Source organism: Drosophila serrata, unplaced genomic scaffold (assembly GCF_035046125.1).
Source record: "Drosophila serrata isolate PLE 108 unplaced genomic scaffold, ASM3504612v1 contig_119, whole genome shotgun sequence".
NCBI lineage: Eukaryota > Metazoa > Arthropoda > Insecta > Diptera > Drosophilidae > Drosophila > Drosophila serrata.
The window spans coordinates 85,993-107,242 of record NW_028257017.1 but is presented as its reverse complement, the minus strand read 5'-3'; the positions used below and the strand labels follow the sequence as shown (position 1 = coordinate 107,242).

General features: G+C 34.7%; 2 protein-coding genes across 2 annotated transcripts in view; one reads left to right on the top strand and one right to left on the bottom strand.

Annotated features, from left to right (window-relative positions):
• The window catches only part of qin (tudor domain-containing protein qin), a 67,351-nt gene that overhangs the window by 32,015 nt on the left and 14,086 nt on the right, over positions 1 to 21,250 (bottom strand). The window lies entirely within an intron of this gene.
• LOC110188144 (uncharacterized) lies at positions 9,752 to 10,350 on the top strand. Its single transcript, XM_020957740.2, has 2 exons — positions 9,752 to 10,164; positions 10,231 to 10,350. Exons 1-2 carry the CDS (start codon positions 9,780 to 9,782, stop codon positions 10,278 to 10,280), a joined length of 435 nt encoding a protein of 144 aa, XP_020813399.2. The 5' UTR covers positions 9,752 to 9,779; the 3' UTR covers positions 10,281 to 10,350.

Genomic DNA, 21,250 nt, shown 5'->3' with positions numbered 1-21,250 from the left:
CTCAAGAAATATCCTGTGGCAAACACTTCCTGCCATAATTGTTGATATATGTGGCCAACAAACCATTACACGCACTGTCAAATTAAGTGTAAATAACTCGGGGTTGTATCAACAAATAAATCATGCCACTCAACACAGAAAAACTCTTTGGGGGGGCGCCCCCAGCACTGAGTCACTCAACTGAAGAGTTCAAAACATGAGACGAGGTTGCTAAATTGAACTCATAACGATGAGGGGATGCTGGGGAGATAGGGGGGAGAGGATAAAAGTGCATTTGCATAATGACAATGCAATTTGAAATAAACGTAGGACACATGTCAACGAATAAATTAATTTACTCTAAAATTATTTATGCAGCAAATAAAGTGTGAGCAGCAAAAGCACTGGAGGAAAAGTCTATGATGCATTTCCATATATATCTAAAGTACATATATAATCAAATATAAGGTACATAATTTTATATGATAATAATATACATATAAGTAATAACAAACCTCCTTTGAATATAAAAATTTTCTAAGACTGAAGATAAACCTCAAAGGACTTATTTTTCACTTCTTTAAGAGACATGTATGTAGCTTTAGTTTTAATGTCTTTAAACGTTTCCTTAAGGATATACTGCACTCGATACCATTCCTTATTATATTAACCTCAGTGCATAAGATGACACGTAGACGCCATAGAGCAGACTCTGGAGTACAGACTAGGACAGATTGGTCGCTCAACCTGGGACTGGGTCTGGGAGTTTGAAAATGCGAAATGGGCTCTGGCGAGAGCCTAATGAAGGAAGTGTTATTTGGAGTCTGCTGCTGCTGCTGCTGTTGGCTGAGAGCACACCTGCACACCTGTGCCGAATGGACGCCTACATGGAATGAATCCAATCTGGTTTGGTCTCGTCTCAGCTCGGCATCGTCACCTGCATTAATTGTATGGCTATGCCATGATGGGGCAGGCTCCAGCTTCAGCTTCAGCTCTGATGGCTATGGCTCTATTTGCCTAAACTTTCAGTGAGACCAAAACTTAAATAGCCTGTAGTTTGCCTCGATTTCTTCACTCCCTGCCGGGTGAGTGAGTGGATAGATGGATGGATGGTTGGGATGCCTTCCATCCCATTTGTTGGCGGCCACTTTTCAATTATAACAAAAACTCTCAAACCCTCAAACGAATGGCAAACGCAGTGTGCCGCCACACTCAAAGGCGTGCAATTTGAAATGCCAATTGATTTTGCCCCGGAATAAAAAAAAAAACAAAATAAAACCAAATGGAAAGAAATATGTACATTTCTGCCGGCAATCCCGGCGACTTGTTAGTTGCTGGCACCATAGACCAGGCAGTAGTACAAAAACGTAAAAACTAAAAAGAAAAAAATAAGGCTGCAATTGAAACACAAAATAAACTGAAAGTGGCGAATGGTGATGGTCAAGTGACAATCTGGACGAAGTTTTAATACTCTAGGGATTTTAATTTCAGTATAAATAACTAGAAAACCCTAGAAATTTAAAAATATAAAAGATTGCATTAACGAGAATATGAATTAGTTATAAATATATGTATATAGCATAAAGGAATGAAATTTATTGGATACATTTGATCTAGTCCATCGTTGAATGAATGAAATATATAATTTTGACCCTAAAATGATTTAATTTCATATGTTGTTCTTCAACAAAAACAAAAAAGTCATTGACAATATAAGAAATGCGGACTTAATCCGGCTCGAAGGACCAATTTATGTTGCTAAAAGGAGCACGTGTAGTTCAAATGTCAAATCAGATAAGAAAAGTATAATTGGTCAGAATTTGACATTGATAAAATACTATTCTGTTCTTCAACAGTACTTATCATTCATGTATATACATGTATACATGTTTTTAACCTTATAATTTGCAGTTTGACATAAATAACATAAAATAACATAAGTCCCAAAAGTACATGCTTTCTTTGATATTATTTGCATACTAGCAAGAATTTTTCAGGTATTTTACACACTTCAAACTTTAGTAAATGCACTACATATACCATGATTTTAGCATGGAACCAATACTCTTCATGTTCATAAATGGAGCTAGCTAGGACACAACAAGCCCCTGACCCAAAAGAACCAACCAGCATTCAAAGTCAGACTAGGAGGAACAATCCCAACTACTTTTCCTCTCACTCCAATGGAGTTCCATTCAATTGCGCTTTGTACGATTCATGGCGCGTGATTTTTGCAACTTGTGTTCGCGGCTTTTTGCCAGGCACTATTTTTGCCCCGGCTTCCTACTGGAGCATGAAAGCAGGAGCAGCAGCAGTAGGAGAACCTCTCCACAAACATTTTAGCCAGGAGCCGCAGCTACAATGTTGACAACGTCAACCCGTGTCCGTGTCCATGTCCCTGCCTGCCGCCTGCATTTCCATGTCGCCCAATGTTTGTCCACAATTCAAAATCATTTAAGCGCGCTTTCTGCTTTTTCTAACTGCGAAAAAAATATCCCCCTTTGTGGGTTTCCTTCTGCTGGTGGTTTTCCTTCATTTGTTTTTTCCTTTTTTATGGATTATTTTCACGCCTTTGGCGCTTTGCAATTTGCCTTTTTTTTCTGGTCAATGCTATAGGGGGTGAAAAAGAAGAAATAGAAGGCGAAAAACATCGGCTAGCATACTTCTTTATAATTGAAAATCCCACAAAGGTGTTGTCGTTGCTTTGTGGCTAAATTGAATTTAGTAATCGCTTTTTTATCGACCATTTTCAACTAAAAGCACTCACACACCCATAGATTGGGTCTATTAGTAATTTTTGTATTTTATTGTTTTTTTTTTTACCATAAAGTGGCTTTAGGCCATGCTTTCTAAAGCATGTTTTGGCACGTGCATCGTGTCCATGTTTCACAGAGCACTCCGGTAACCCTCTTTACCGATTTGGTGAAGTTTTCCTTTGTGACTGCCTTGGGGTACCGCCGTTCAGTCAATTGTACAGACAATAACCTAAATTGTGCACATATGTATAAGCACATTTCCAAATATAATAATACAGCCCATATGTTTGAGCTAGTATAATAAGCTAATTTAAAAGTAAAGAGTTGTTTGTAGAAATTGTGTTAAATTTCTTCCTAAACTATGAAAAATATGCTCTAACACATATGATGACTATATATTTAGTCCATATTATCACAAAATAATCCAAACAAGAGCTAGTTCAGATTAGATTACAAAAAAGGTTACTCCATCCTGTAAATTGGCCTATTTAGTCTATATTTCCTCATATTTATATCATATGAAAATGGTTCTCATATTTAGACTATATGAAAAATGTGATCTCACATTAGTCCAGAGATTACCTCATTTATATTTCATATGATTAAAAATAATAATACGTATTCATTCATTATGTACTAAAATCCGAAATTTTTCTAATAAAAAATAATAAGCTTTAGACTATTATGTTCAATCTTGCTTGTTTTATAAGATCATATAAATAAAGGAAATAGTGCAATATTTAAGCTTGATCTCAGCAAGCAATGTCTTTTAGTTAGAAATATTTTTTTATCCACTTTTATTTAACAATCTCTCTTCCTTTTATTAACATAATTTAGCCTAAAACGCTTATCACGCGATTTAATGGCTTGTGGGGTTCATTAAATATTTATGGGTGAAAAGACGTATAACGTACTCCTTTATTTAATTCATTCAACAGTTTTCTGAACTTGAAAAACTGGCGAATTATGTAAATGCTGGGAAAAGAGCGATAAACATTAATAAAAACGAAAGGAAACCCTCACAACTTGGGACTAAAAGATGAGGGTGGGTGGAAACTAAGCCGAGTCAGTGGGTAAAAGGTGTAGTTGCGGAATTTCACCAGGTAATTAATAACTTTACTTTTTAATCAAATTGTACTCTTTTTGGATAGTGGGAGTGGTTTGCCAGCATTTTCAAATTATATTTGGGAAATGATTTTGATTAAATCAGCATCCCACACCCTCTTAAAATAGTCTTCTTAAATAAATATTATTTAAAGATTATTTTAAATATATTTTAATACCTATAATCAATGATTTCATGACAAAAGAAATGGAACATTTTGCAAAATGGTTATTATTGATAATGACAAACAATAATTATTTATAATTATAATATAAAATTTGGTCAAGATATATATTTACCCTGAAGCTAAAATCAGATAATACCTAGTTTTATAGGGTAGTTGCCCCACACCCAATTCGTTCGCGTGGCTAGCCGAAATTGAATTGAAAATTTTTTGGCTAAATAATTATGTGGGATGAGCTGATCATATTTTGTGGTTAATTTCCAAGCGGTAGAAAGTGCAAAGGTGAAACCCGGATGGGTGAAAGGACTGAGCAGAAATGATCATCCAACCAAGTAGAATCAGTCCACAACTCGAGGCAATATCAATTTGAACGTAATAAGATGGTCACCCTGGTAATTGTCTGTTAATGGCTTCATTACAAGCCGCAAGGCAAACCGTCGACGAATACGGTAGTTAAAGGCAAGGGAGAAACCAAATAGCTACAGTGAACACTTGTTACAGGGAACTAAAGTTGGTCACAAAATATAATGGGAAGCCAGAAGAAAAATAAAAATAATAGCAATACTGAGAGTAACAGAAAATGCAAGCCAACTATCTTTATGTACGTCGAAAAACACGCATGATTTGTTGTTGCAAATTCTAACTCAAACTCGACAGTGAATCAATGTAAGCCAACAGGATTGCTGCAATACTTAAAGATGTTTTATGAATAGTTATTGATTATTTAATATGGGAGATTTAAAATTAAACTTAAAGATTCCTCGTAGATCTGTAAATTGTCAAGAACGCAACTCATTTGGAAACTTAAACCTTACACTTTAATATAATTTATTTATTTTATGTAATTAGTAACCTAGGTAATTTTATGTAATTGTTAGAAAGAACTCTTTAAGAACATAAATAATGAAATTTATGCAATGCTACCTAAACAAATAATATATTTTAAATATATTTAAAAGTCCATAAACCAGCAACGGTTCACTCTTTGGAGCTTCCGCTGTAAAAAGTATAAACAAAGCAGATCTGGGACCTGACCTAAGGCAATATAAACAATCAAACGGTTTCCCCCCCTTGTGAACTCCCTCCATCATCAACGTCATGAGTCACAACAGAGCACGCGACTTGTTGGAAAGAAACAGCTGAGAAATAGAGAAAAATTTCTGATCACACAAGAGAGAGAGAGAGAATTACAGAGAGAAACCAGGCAAGCAGTTGGGATTTCCAAGCTCCACCAGCTGCAAGCAGTGCGGCGCCGACGATCCAATAAACAAACGCGCAGACGCCAAACCACATTCAGTTTCAATTTGAACGTTGCGCATGCGCCGTGAATAAAAAAAAATTTCGCGCACTCCGGCGTTTTGACTTCGCTTTTTTTATAACCGTTTTTCGGTTCGTTTCATTTGTTTGTTACAAATCTTAAACAGTTTCGTTTTTCATTTCAAAAAACAAAAAAGTAAAATACCGCAAAAGACAAATCGTTTAAATTATGAACTGTCAACATTAGTTACTCATTATAAACCCGTTGGGTGTTTGAGAAATATATCGGCATGTGAAAGTTAGCCAAAAACGAAAGATTATAATTCTGATGACAAAAATTTGCATACGGTGTATAATGACAAGAAAAAAAAAATCCAATATAATAAATTGTGAAACTTATGAAAAGTGATGAAGAATAACAAGATCAAAAACAATACCCGAAAATAAATATTTTGTGACCCCAGACAAAGCCACAACAAATGACCCTTTCGAATGTATCTAGATCTGTGTCCCAATTTTTGGACTTTATTGTAAATCATACGAGATCTTTACTACAGAGGCTGTAGAAAATATTGCACACTTAACAAAGAAAAATTTATGTTAATTGAGGCTTTCGCAGAACAACAAGTCCCCCGGTGTGGAGATTTCACCCGAAAATAAAAGAAAACCTTTCGTTGACAGAATACTTTCGTGAACTGGTTTGCCCACCTATTTGCGCTACAATAAAAAAAAAAAAAACAAACAGATTAAACTGTTTCTTAAAACAAAAAACCTTCTTTTTTCTTTGTCCCAACTAATTTATTCAGTCATAAGATAAGAATATAGAAGCCAACGCCCCTCCTTTGCTACCAAAGCACTTTAAATAAAACAAAATATTTTCTATGCTAATTTCGCTTTGGTCGTTGACAATCAATCCAATTATTTAAATGCTATCTCTGGCGTCTGATAAATACTTTCAGTTTGCTTGACAAATATGCTTCACTAGCCAACCTGAAATACGAGTAATAAACATTTCTAAAAAGCAACAAAAAAAAGAAGTGATTGAAACAATGCGGATCCCCAAGGGAAGATTGACCAGCAGCGGTTGGATTCTGTCAATGGCATTTGGTAAGTGGCAAATCTTTAAATTATCCAATCCAAGTTAGTTAGTTAGAATCGAAGGAGAAACCAGTTTGACGACGGTCCCATTTCGCTTTTTTTTCTGCTGATTGGGTGACTGAACGGGAGCAAGGTCGTTCAAGAGCTGCATTGCCGTTTTGAGTTTACGTACCCAAAAATATTACAGATTATGCAACACACTGGCTGAGAATCCAATCCAACTCCCCCTCAAAAATCAGAGTTGCTTTACGAAATGTCAACAATTGCGTGCACAATATCTGCGGGGCTTTGACCACCAATTGTCGCTGACGATATGAAAATGAAGTTTAAATACCTGGAGATCCGACAAAAGTCCGAAATCCAAAATACGTGCGCAAAGTTGCATTTATGTATATTTGTGTATTGGAGCGAAAGTACGCAGCGAAACCATCGCGGATTCGCAATGTGTCCTCATCCACGTCCACGTCTGGCACTCGCCGGATAATCCGCACTGTGGATGTCAAATCTCCAATCTTAGCCTGCACTTTATATTTATAAATTCTCTTATTTCTACATTTATTGTCCTGATTCGATTTAAAATAGATTTAAAAGAACAGCTATCAAGCTAAGATAAGGAGTTCTGATTCAAATCCTTCGAAAACTATCCTTCAACTACGCTCATACCTTTTTTTAAATAATAGAAGTTTATACTACATCATTATAGAGTCTAAGCATCGAGATAAAAAAAAAATGATTATGGTATTTCAAACATGTAGTTATCTCTTTTTAAAATGTAATAAAAACTCTTATAGATTAAATTTTATTGGAATATATTACATAGTCATAGCTGCATAAAGAAATATTTTATGTATTTTTAACGTGTTTTCTGTAGAAGTTATCTATTGTCATAATACTCTTTTTTATTATAAGGATTAATGACCCCACATGTAATTTCTATTTAGAGAATAAGTCGTTCTCGAGTCCTTATCTTCATACAGTGTCATATATATATATATATTTTTTAAGGATTTTAAACATATTCTCCACTTGTAGAAATAATATTATTATTATATTTATTTGTTATTTCAATTTCCGTAAAGACACTAAGTATCATGTGATTGACACTTAAAAGAAGACCAGCTACCTCATACCTATTTAATAGGAAATTGTCATAACCTTAAGAAGCATTTTAAAGATCTAAAACGTATTACCCAACCTGTAAAAGTAATATATTATTATAATACATACTTGTAATATATCGAATTCAATTAATGACACTAAATATCACGTGAATGCCACTGTTCAGGTCGGGAAAAGCTTTGTATTGATGGAATAGCATACAAATTATTATCGCCATCAACCTGAACATCACCATTGACGGCGCATTACAACGCCAAGTGGATATCTAAACTGGACGGCGACCTGGGAATGGGAAATGGGTTGTGGAATATGGGGATGAATGGGATGAATGGGATGGATGGGACGGATGAATATTTCATAGTTGGGAGCCAGCCAGGAGGCAGAGCTGAGGTAAACGTGCTCCACTTCGAGTGCGCGGCATTTGCAGTGGAAAATGCAATTTCCCATCAGGGGGAGGGGACACTGCCAGGCAGGGCTGGCAGGAATGTGTGCATTTGTCTGCCAGTGACTTCGTGGGAGATTGGGCAGATGGCTCCGCCGGAATGCTGCATCCATGTAAAAATATTTCAAACCAACATGGAGTTATAGTACCTTCGTTGCAGTCACCCCGAAAAAAAAGTACCCACCACAGCAATTACGTTAATAACTTCCTAACACCAAAAGACTTTCCTAATGCTGCCCCAAAAACCAATTACAGTCATCACTGTCACTCGTTTAACACCCAAAAAAAAAAAAAGGAAAATAACGTAAATTTCAGCCCAAGCAAGTTGACTAATTGCCGGCAAAACAGTTTGCATTTTACATAATTTGCAAGTTTTGTCAACTTTCTGCGGCGGCGTTTTAATAGTCGTAGCCCCAGCAGACCCACAATTTGAAGGTCCATAAATTTGCTTCGGGCCAGCTGCGGATGTTGAATGCTTTTTTAAATGTATTTATGTATGTATGTCCACGGCAGCCAAACAAGATTTTTCACTTGCATTTCCACCACATGGATACATGGAAGGCGTGCCAAGGAGGGGGAGTAAGGGGCGTGAAAAGAAAAAGTAAAATGCTTACCGAAATAAAAGAAAACCCAATGTAAACTCACTCGTTGGCGGACACTCGGTCTGTGTCAATGACTTTGAAATGGTTTCAGCGCGAATTTCTCGTTTCGCTTACACATTTCACTGATCGCTGATCCAAACAACACCGCAGGTCAGCGCCGTACGTGGACTTTATTAGCAATTGGATAATTGACATAATAAGATGTTCAAATGGATAGAAAGCAGCCAGTCAGTAGTGCTCCGTTGTGGTGAGCATGATCTGTCTGAGCCACTTTCCTTACCTGAATCGAGACACACGATCTTGTAGAGTAAAAATAAAACACTTTTTAATGGGAAGTAAATACTTTGAAGAGTTCAGTTATTGCCTAATATTTTATACATATAAACTCATCAAACTTGGACAAGTTTAACTTATTGATTTATATATCACATTAAAATTCAGCAAATTTATTAATTAGCTTCTTTATAACTTAAGAATTCAACATATTCCTCAGCCAAGCCTCTGAGGCACAGGTATGACACTAAAGAAATTACTCTGCTTTATATATAATTCTCAATACTATTTAATACCAATTGATCTTTTAGTTTCAATTTGCAATTTTTAGCTTAAATAAATGATTTGCAAACTCCTAGGGTAATTAATACTACTATCCAACAACTATTCCCATCCAATTTGTGACCTGAAATGTGACGCAGATAACATTCAATTCGAAATGCACAATGAAATCATTAAAGCTTAGTTTTCAAGCTCAGTTTGTGAATATTTCCAAGAATATTTAGCAACTCAGAGGGGTTTTCGTTTATCTAAGATCTCAATTGCAGGCTATAAAAAATATACGATCTAACCCATACAAAATAAGCTGGTTTCTAAATCGCAATTCATTTTGTTTGCATTTAATAATACTGAATAAATTGTATAGAGGTATAAGTATAGTAATAACCTTAACACTCTGTTGGCCCAGTAATATAATACAAATGTTAAAGATTTCTGAAATTATTTACCATAAATATTTTACAGTAAAGAGAACCTACCCGAGAATAGCTGCACCTACTTTGAGACACGCTTATTTATTATTATTTCCAAGTTAAGGTTCAATAAAAGGGTAATAAAATAGGGTCTAAAAAAGCCCCATGCAAAACAAAACAGGTTAAAATTAGGAATTGTTTGGAGAACAGGTATAAATATTGTCGGAAACGTGAGAGAGAACCTAGTTTTCATTAATCACTCACCCAACGAGATGCACGGAATTAGCTCTCTAACTTTTGCCTTAACCCTGGTCTTATTAATAGTATATCCGGGATGCATACAGGGTCAGGAGGGTAACCTCTTTCGATGCAATGTCCAGTACAAATGTTCCGCAGAAAAGGAATTGGTTTGGGCCATGGCCGATGAGAGGTGTCATGTGTTTCACAATCGATGCCTTCTTACGGTGGAGCAATGTGCTCGAAGAAACAGTGGACAATCGGAGCTAATAGAAAGCACAAAGGAGATCTGCAAGCCAAACTGTGTGAAAAAGTGCCTGGATTCCTATGATCCTGTATGTGCTCAGATCTTCCAGGAGGAGTACATAACCTTTAGCAACGAGTGCGAAATGCGTAATTATATATGCACCAATGAGCGACGTGAGTGACGATACTTATTCCCAAAGGAAGGGTATTTATTAACTAATGGTTTCTATTTCAATCTAGCCTACTCCTATTTTGCCATTGGAGAATGCGCTGAGCAACCAGTTGGATGAATTACCTATTGTAACTAATTGTATTCTTAAAATTATATATATTATAATAAAAAATATAATAAATATAAAAGTTAGGACTCGTTCCAAAAAGTAAGCTGTCAAAGGTTTTCTTTTAGTAAGGATTACCTCTAATATGACATAACTTATTTTGAGTGATAAAATACCTATACTAACTATTATTTTTAAAGGGGTTTTAAGTTTGAAAACACTTGGACTTAAAGTGTCACTCGGACTTCAAAACTGGATTTTGTTTTGTAGCCAAGGAAATGACACGTACTATTCGGTCCCTAAATGCATTTTAACCCAATTACTTTGGAACGCCTTGACCAAAACAGGATTTGCAACGTTGCCATGGCTGCCGTAGATAAATAAAACTCGAAATAAAATAAAATGAAATAAAAGCAAAGCTTGCTTGCATCGCACAGAGGTTTTGCAATCCGCATCTTTAGAGCTTAACCGGCCAACAACATGTTGCACAACTTTTACGCAGCAACTTTGGCCGGGGCGTTTCAAGTTCAATGTTGCCTGGCTTTTTTTCCAGCTTCCCGCTTCCTGATTAACCGCGATTGATCGGATTTAATTAAGGAAATTTTTTTCTCTTACAATCTGCAATATGCAAAACTCATTTGAGCGGCGGCAAAGAAACTATCTTCAACGCTGCGCCAATGTCCTCGGGGTTGTTTCGCAATTACGCGACGTCCAAGAGAGAGCCGGTTGCAACATTACATTTTCCTTTCCTACAGATTTCCCGCCATCCAAGGGGGTTCCAGTTCCAGCCCACGGATTTGCTTTCATTTGAATTACCTTGGGTATTTTCTCATTTTACTCTACATGAGGGTATTTAACGTTTTTTGGGAGGACTTTGAGCCTAGTTGAGACAACTAGGAAAATGATTTTAAAGTCTTTAAGATTGTCATTATCGGTTAATTTAGTAACATTTCCTTTGATTTATTTTAAATGCAAATTTTAAGAAAATATATAGACCTTGACAATTTAAAATATCTATACATTCTTTTATTTATTTATTATTGCAATAATTAATCTTAAAAAGAGAGTATTTCATATATCGGTTTGTAAACATTTCTTCTTTGATGCATTTTCCATTGAATTTGCATTTATTGTAAAGTCTCTCATCCACTTTTCACCCAATGGATTTGATTGTTTTATGGCCTTTGGCAAATTTACACAATCCCAAGCCGAATAGTTATCAACTTGTCCGAGGAGTCAAGTGCCTTTTCACAGGCGGAAGACATACTGTGTGTATATTTTACCCCAAATCGAATCCAGACTAATGCAAATTTTCTTGGCTAAAAACAAGCTCAACGCCTTGTTCAACGCCTTCGATAATAACTTAATTGATTTATAACTCTTTCTGTGTGTGTGTGTGTGTGTGTGTATATTTTTCTGGCTAACAAAATATTTAAGATGGTCCCGTTTTTGGCCATTGTCATAGTGCGGGGGCTGTCGGTGAAATAAAAAATCAAAAACCGGTGCCAAGAATTGGTTTTTAATTTCGCTTTGATAAGTTCAGGTCATTAAGTTTTGATTGTCTCATCTCTTTCCACTAATGACATAAAATTTGAAAGTCAAAAGATGGCATATTCGAAACTCATTTGTTGTGCTCTTTAATTAACAAACAAAGAAAATCGCGTCTTACATTAAAGCTTCAAGTAAAATAGCAAACAAAAATTGCATAAGAAAAACAAAGTAAACATATATAAAAGAAATTTCGAGGAAAATTAAGCGCTTCGTTGACTCAAAGAGTCAGAAAGCAAAAAGGTTTTTGACGAAAAGAAATTAGGGACAAATTCGTTTTAAATAATGGAAAATTTTTGAGAAATGAGGTAAACAAAATAAAGCTGTCTCCTTTTTACCAATTTCTTTTAATGTTTTAAGCTTCTATGAATTAATGTTTAGACAGATAAATGTTTACAAGCTTTTAATAATTTAATTGGAGCCAAGAGCCTTTTAATTAAAATCAAAAAACCAAATGTTTGATGATACCACACTTAAATATTTTAAATATGGTAAGAATTATTGTTGTGAAAATTGAATATGCCTAAAAAAAAGTTTAATGAAATATATAAGAGCAAGCATAATGTTATTTCTTCCTTATAAAACGTTCCTAAACTATATCTATAAAATCATTCTATAAGGAAAAATGTATACTCATCAAAACCATTCGAAAGTAGTATTCAGAAAGAAGCCAAATTTGGCGTCATTGAAGACAATAAACATTAACTTATAAATATTTTATTCTTTACTCTATGATCATTCCCTATTTGGGTATTTTAAATTCAATGACCAATTTATTAAACTAGATTTTATTTAAATCGTTTGCAATGTGGCCACCACATTGAATCATAAACAAAAACATTGAATAAGCCAACCTGCAGCGACTCCAAGCCAAATCTAAATTACCTCACACGACCATAAAAAACTGGGCTAAAAGCAAAAGCCACAAAATAATAAGAAGCGAGCAAAAATTGCATGAGCAAAGATGCCTTAACCGGCAGGGGGTAAAAAAATACACTGTGCTGGCTAAGGTGTAAACTGTGTGAATATTTTTCGGTTATTACACGCATTTTGTTATTATTTTTTGGCAAGCAACACGAAGCCTTTGGCCAAATAAAGCCTTAAATGAAAAATGTCAACACATGAGACGATGTTTTTCATGATTATTAAAAACGAGCAAGTGGCGGTTAGAGAGAGAGAGAGGCCCAGGGTGGGGTGCACTCCAAGTAGATGATGTGTAATGCCAACAAAACGCCGCATTTGGTAAGAGACATTCCATTGTTATTGCCATTGTTATTATTATTATTGTTAACTCTGCAACTGTAACTGTAACTGTAACCGAGCCTAAGAGCCACCTCAGAAATTGCTGGTTGATATACTTAGTGCAATGATGACGGGCTCGTGCGTAACTTAAGCTAAGAAGACAGTTAACTTGGTTAAAACGAAAGCTTGATACCCTAGCTTATAATGGAGAATATTAAATCAAGATAAGAAGATAAAAAAAATAATAAGATATTATCATTTAAAGATATCAATTTTCTTCTATAAACATATAACTTTGGATAAGGTAATGGAGCTTTAAAAGAGTGTTTAAAACAATGATTTTTCCAAGCCCAATTTTTAGTTTTGTAACTTGAGACAATATTAAACTTAATAAACCTATAAACTCTAGTGCGTCCTAGTTGAGAAATATATTTCATTAATCTCAAAACCCTTTCTTTTTGAAGGTATAAATAAATAACTAAAGTTCATTATAAAACAAATTTCTTAGATTAATAAATAACCCGAATTCCCAAATTTAACCTAAAGTATACAACCTAAAATACCCCTTCTATTAAGATTCAAGCACATGTACATATATTCACCCGATGACAGTTGACAGCGTGACATAATTGGGCATTGTTATTGCTTCGGGTTTCGGGTTCGGTTTAGTAAAATTATGTCCCACCTGGCAAGCTTTTGGGCCAAGAAGTGTCGGCATTCGGGTTTAATTAGTGGTCTAATTATCAAGCAAGTGATATATGTATGAGGAGACCGCCCGAGTGAAAGTTTTGTCGGCTGCTGCAACCAAAAATGTACTTTGTGGGCCAGGTGGTGGCGCGTGTTGAATTAAAGCCACAAAAGTCTTAAAAAATCCCAACGCCTGCATAGATGAAATTACTTGGATTAAAGACAGGGCAAATCGGGGGTTGACAAATATGGCTATAAACCGACTGAACCCGTCTCTCTATAGGCTACAGTGCACTTGTTGCAACTGATTGCACAAAATACATAGCGGCATAGCTGAAATCGTTCGCTTTAAAGCAAATAAATTATATATCATCATCATTGGGGATGCGACTCGGGAATGGAACAGGTTGATTGGTTGGTTAACTACTGGAAAGTTGAGGTATTCCATTGATGTAATGATCGCAATGATCAGAGGGAATTTAAGCACAGGGGCTCTTCAATCAAATGTGGAATTTCCTTTCAATCATTGGACTTCAGTGACTTGTCTTGTGGAAGTTCCTTAGTGAAGGATAAATGTAACCAATTTACAAAAGTTAAACTTACTTAAACAATTAAGAAAGCTCTAGTTAATTGAGCTAAAAAAAATGTAAAATTGAATTTACGAGGCTCTGTGTAAGAAAACTTAAATTTAATACGGCCAAATGCACAAGAATATGCTTACAAGTGAAAAATGTAGCTAAACAAATGTTCCTAAGAATATGTAAAATGTTGCTTAAAATATTTGATGTTTTACTATTATTAAACTTAAAAAAGTTTTAAAAATTTTACTAAAGGTAAATATTTTATGCCATATATAAAACATCACAATTTAAGTTAACGTTGCAAAATTCGCAAAAGTAAATGTTGCTAGGAAAATAATTCCATCCAAAACAATGTTGAGCAACATATCCCAACATAAGTAATATTCAAATAATTAAACCAAATAAACTTCAAACAAGTCTAAGGAATAAACTAAAATTTAAAGTAAGATTAAGAGATTAATCGGTATTAACCAACACACATTTGCTGTTCAAACCGAACAGGAAAATCAAATCAAAAGTTGGTTTAGCAATTTTCAATTACATTTTCCGTTGCATTGCACATCATGACGAATCGAACACGCCAACCCCAATGGGATATATGTACCATTATAGAGCAAGCTCTTGTTGCTTTAAAGCAATCACATAGACCAATATATCAATTTCGGTGTCAAAGTGTCAGAAAATAAAGTAGAACAAATGCAAATATCAAAATCTAGATTAATCTTAAAGTCCCTCTTGTTGATATCCGCTAATTGTGGAAATTAATATCCGATTGTCTCCAATTTGTCGATGCTGCTACTCATTTGTTAACCAATAGTCAAGGTTGAGATCTCTGCGGTTAGCGGGTGATAATTTATCGCCACTTTTACTCAAATATTTATACGGCTAGCTCCCAGCGGGTTATTCATTAGCCCAATTAAGGTAAAATCAAAACTCATCTGACCCCTTTCGCGCTGACCTTAACTTAATTAATGCCATTGCGACTTCTCTTTGTATTTCCCTGGAGGAAACGTTACTGTGTAATTAATAAAAATAGGCTTGGAACGGTATGATTATCGTGCAGTAAAGTTGGCAAACATTTACATTAATTAACTACAATTAAGAGTGGCCGTTTGCCAACGCATATTTATCGACATGATTTGGCTAATTGATCAAGTTGAAGGCCGCTGTCCGGATAAGTTAATTAATATGTACAGATTACTGGATTAGCAAACAAATTTTTTCGCTCGCCTTTTGTTTTCTGGGTGGCTGGCTAGCCAGAATTCATGTTCTAATAGCAACTTAAAAATGTTTCTTTTTGTTTTTTGGCAATAAACCAACATGCAAACACGATTGTTAACACCTTTAAAAAAAACAGCATAGGTAAGCAAAGTTAAGCTTCCAAATTAAGCCAATTAATTCGGTCAGTCGAGACAACAATTGCTTGGCATGAGCCAAAGCCGAAACAATCTCGAATAAACAATTACCCCGATTGGCTTCTGATATTTGGCAACGTGAAGAACGCAAAAACGAGCCAAAAATGGGCTCGCTTAAAAATGTTATTTAAACTGCAAGAGTGATTAATTAAAGTGCCTCGCAAAATTGTCAAACTTTTCGACTTTGAGCTCAGGAAATTACTATTTATGGTCGGTGAGTCAACTCGAATCCCACAACCTCCTTCTCTATTGTCTTTGGGGGGATTTTCACAGGCGAAAAGTGCACAGGGTCAGAAGTATCTTGTTGGTCATTTCGTGATGGTCAGTCAGTCAGAGTTACTTGATTTTTGTTTCATTGGAAAAACGCCCTTGACCATCGTCTCGGGTCGCAGAGCACTTGGAGTTCTTCAATTTGTTCACGCACAGCACGAAAATGTAGTTTTTAAATTGATTATCAAGGGAATCCCCGAGCTAAGTTGCATTATAATAGCTTTCTGCTTAAACCATGAATAGAAAATCCAGCTACCGAAGCGATTGTCTACAGTTTTTCGACTTATTAATTTGCTTTAAAATTATGCGGAATTTATGACTGAAGTTTACTTTTATAAGTAGCTACTAATCGGTTTATTTTGATATATATATTTTTTTTTAATCACAAGAATATTAGGTATGTATATAAATAAAAAAAAATCACACAGAGTAAAGCTTGATATACAAGTTATTTATACTTTTTCTATATAAAATAAAATACTCTTCTTTCTAACGAATTAAGTACCAAAGACTATATATTTAAAAACTTTGTAATTTGTTGTTACTTTGCTCAAGATTTCTTGCTTTATTTTAAGGTTCCTTTAATCAATCATCAATGTTTACCCTTTTTGTGTTTAAGATCACGCTTTTAAGTCGTTCAAATTCGTGCTACAGATTATGACAGATTTTCCAGAAACCATATTAGTTATAGATTTCATTGGTCAGCCCAACCCAGACCCAGCAGCAGGGCAGCCAAGAAAACCCATGGAAACGTGACCAACAATGTCGGTCTAATTAACCAGATTTACGTTTTTATGTTTCTTTGTTTATATATACATTTTTTTCTGTTCGATTTACTGCGGTTTCGAACGAATCGAACCACAAAGGCAACTAATTCTAGTAGTTACCGATTAATTCTGTCTGCGGAGTTGGGATTAATTGCCATTTAGTAATCGTTGTACCGGCGGCGGCCTCGTCATTGTATTCAATGCTCTGACTCTAACCTCAGCACCCAATTTCCGCTTTCAATGGGATTATTTAACAGAGTTCTTAGAACACCAAGCAAACCACAAATCATCAAGGTGGGTAGTTTTTTAACCATCTTATGGATTTTCTAGGAGAGGGTATTATAAATTTATTCAGTTGTTTGGAGTGCAGACAGTCAAGAACAAGAAAATATTTTTTTTTTAACTCTTAGCACATTTAAATCTTTGAGAATATGAAGATTTCTTGTAAACTCATTTATTTATGCGTAATCTATCTTATTTTTATATATTAACAATATTATAAATGAGAGCATTTTGTATGAACTGTAAGAGTATTGAACGTAATATGTTCTAATATGATATGATCTTTTAAAACATATTACGTTCAATATATAGCGTTATTCTCATACCTCATTATAAAGAATCAATTGCAGATTTAGAATATTATAAATGTATTCAAGGGACATATGAGCAATTAGGAAGTAGTGCAATGGAATAGAACATTTTATAAACTAAAATAACAATTTCTCGGTTCATTCACATACATGATTCTGAAGAATCGATGGTGGATCTGGATTATTTAACATTTAATCAAGAAAAAGTATAGCCAGAAGAATATGTTCTATATATTAAACCTATATCTTGGGAATGTCTTACAATTACTCCATTTCCTTATATTTTGTATTATTTGTTATATCAAAAATACTATCAATCAGAGTAATTTGGAAGTACTGTAAGAGTGTAGAACATTTAATGTACTAAAAGAACAATTTCTCGCTTTATTCTCATATACAATTCTGAAGAATCGATGGCGGATCTAGGCGAGAGATCTGTGAGTGGTGAACCACATTTCGCAGCAGCAGCAGCAATAGCAGCTGGACGACCTTGCAGGCCGATTCGATCTTAGTCGATCTCTTTTCACAACGGATCGATCGATTTGCTTGATTTGTGCTTTAGTGCCGCAAATCGATCGATCGAAACTGTGTCCATAAAAAACTAAATTGAAGTTGTGCAGTCTCTCTGTTGTTTAATTTATGCAATGTTACCGTTTCCATTTCTGCTGGGCGCCTTCATAAGTTTTATTTCTGTGGCCTTTGTTCGGGCTGTAAGTGAATTTTTAGTTAAATTTGCTTTGCCTGGCTTGGCTGAGCGCGCTTTTGGTTGATAACCATCAGCTTCGAGCCATTTGTTTGTTGCTTTTACTTCGTTGCATGCACAAATAAATTACATTTAATTTGCGTAATCATTTTTTTCAATGGCAAACAAATGGATATATATTTATTTCTGCAGCCGGCATTGTTATGCCTAGAAGTTCATTACATAATTACCAGAATCTCTAAACTCTGAACTCTTTCGATTGTCCCATAAAAAAGCCTTCATAAATAACTTAACCACTCGGAATCGTGCTTTATACACCCCGTGTATCGCAGTGGGCCTGGGGTTTTCCTTTTCTTTTTCCCAAAGTTTGGGTCAAACGTTTGGGGTCACCAAACGGAGGCAATGTGATTGTCTGGAGAACGTGTGATAGACAAATTTATGGCTTTAAATTTCGGACAGCCTTGGGGTTACAATTTTGAGATAGAAGGAAGTCAACAACTTGCACATAAATTAATTTCTTACTTAGAGATTATATTAATAAAATATAAAGATAACATATACCATTAATAAGCTACCACACAAGTAGCATTTATAAAACTCGTAAATATTTATACTTTAAAGCCGGATGCCAGTAAATTGTTTAACACACTTAATGAGCTCGTAAATGAACAAAGATTTTAAGAACTCAAATGTTTTTATTTTATGTTTATTAGGGTCTCGAAAAGATAAATTCACCCACTCATTTGTCAAGTCCAACATTGGTTTTTTTTTTTATTCAACACACTCCATTAAAATAATGTTTAATTGTTGCAATAAAATGAAATTATTTGAATTTGCAAATACCATTGAGGAAACACATCATTTGTGTATGAGGAAGCACTTTGCAGGGGCTTTTCTTTTCGTTTCGTTGCCAAGCTGGCCGTGAAATGTAAATCTTTTAATGAGATGCAACTGACCGATGGAAGGCGGAATGAGTTTGCAAATTTCGTTAACTAAATGCACAGGCAGAAAGTGTAACAATCATTTTCCATTTCCATACAATTAACGGTCGGGCCAATGATAACAATTACTCCGCCAAACATTTCCATGGATCGCTGGACGACTAAAAATTGGAGTGACTGGAAGTGAAGTGGAAGTGAGTGAGTGGGAGCGGTTATCGGTGGAAAAAGGAGTTCGTTCAATCCCCAAAACATGACTACAAGTCGCCATCGGTGGCTTGAAATTTAATCCTAAGCTACCTGGGGAATGCTTGATATGTAATATGTTTTCCTTTTGTTTTAGGAAAAGTATGATTTTTTTTTGGCAAATTAGAAAGTCCAGGATCATTGTTTTAACATAATCCCTAACTTGTTTTTATTTACATATATCTATAACTCCCTCTCTTTCTATCAGTGAATGTGATGCTAGTATAACAATTATGTAAAATTCATATTTGGGATGACTGCAACATGGCTTATTAATAAGCTTTGAAGGCCAAACGAAAACCTATAAGGGAAAATTAAGTTTGCCGAGTTTTCTATTATCTTAATTAAGGTTTCTGGGCTTATTACTTGTTACCTCGACAATTTATCGAAATTTTAAGCGAAGATGGTTATATAAAACGATTTTTTAATGTTGAGATATACAAAAAAGCGATAAAACGAAACTCTGTTTGATATATCAGAGAAATATAAAAGAAAAATGATAAATAAATATAATTTATCGAATATTTTTCGATGATATCGAACGATATCTTTCAATATTCATAAACTCATTATGTCAAAGCATAACATATTTATCATATTTCAACCTATTGTTGAGCAATATATATTTGTCGATATATCATAACGGAAAAGAGACAAATAAATAATATATATTTCGGTTATTTATCGATAATATCGATATTTTAAGTTAAATGCAATATTTTTCAATTTATTTAAATTCAATATATTAAAGTTAACGATTTTTAATGAGCAATATACACATAGGTCCTAATAGAACAAAAACAAATTCAATATTTTTCAATATCTAAAAATGATACATCAATTTACTACAAAAAAAAATCTATATTTTAATAATAAATGCAAGTCACAATGAAAATTGAAATATTCCATGTTATTTTGTTATATAAAAATAATATATCAAAATGCACTATATTTTTGATACGTTATCTTTGTCGAAAACGGACTTTTCCTCTGAATAAACAACCCGAACCTAGATAGGTTTAAATGTAAACCCAAAATATTTGCAATTGCTAAACTAATTCTACAAAAACTTTCCATTGACAAACGTGGCCCTGTCAACGATTTTGACTTTTGATGAACGCAGATTGATTTGAGAGATCAAAATAAAAACGAAAACGATTTTGGGGTGGAGTGTCCCATTCAATGCTGATTTAATGGGTGGCTAATTTTTTCGTATTTCTGCACTGTCCAACCGCCAGACGTCAACACACAGTTCAAATGCTTATAATGGGTGCCAGTGCCAGATTGCGACATTTGCAAACGAACTGCGGCGATAGCCTCCGATTGGAGGAATGGAAGGAAAACCCATTCACTTTTCTGTTTCTGTCCGCCGTTTTAGTTTTATTTGTATTTTTTATTTTTTATTTTTATTTTTGCTGGCGCAATTGTCGTCACCGACGAGCGGAAAGCGTGGAAAATAACAATATACTTTAAGTCACAACAAAAAGTTTACAATTTTTCGTTTTATTTTAAAACAATCAATTGTGATAGGAAATGCAGCCGCGATCAAGTTACAGATTCGCCCCAAGGCGGATGTTTGTTCTGGCTGGAAAGTAAAGCTCAATGATCGCTTAGAAAAAACGAGTATTATTGGTCAAGTTCTCAGCAAATTTACTGGAATGTTGCTGCTGAAACAATGGACTATATATCAAACCACCAGAGGCAGTTCCAAAAGGCTAAGGTTTGGGTGTGAACGACTGCCAATTGCGAATTATCGCGACTAGAATATCATGAAGTTAACATTTTATTCAACTTTGATTGGTGTGAACCAATTTGTGCCAATTTGATTTTGTGCATATATATTTATTATGCAAGCTGCCTAACCTATCTTAAATGTATAAACCAAAGGCTATTATTAGAAGGGATTGTGGCTAAACGAAGTTAAACATTCCTTTCATCAAGTATCTAAATGCTTGACACCCTTGCACACTAATTAAGCCATATATTATTCTT

Coding starts and splice junctions, on each gene's coding strand:
- LOC110188144 (XM_020957740.2), top strand. CDS start 9,780: ATGCACGGAATTAGCTCTCTAACTTTTGCCTTAACCCTGGTCTTATTA. Junction 10,165..10,230: donor TATATGCACCAATGAGCGAC/GTGAGTGACGAT, acceptor ATTTCAATCTAG/CCTACTCCTATTTTGCCATT.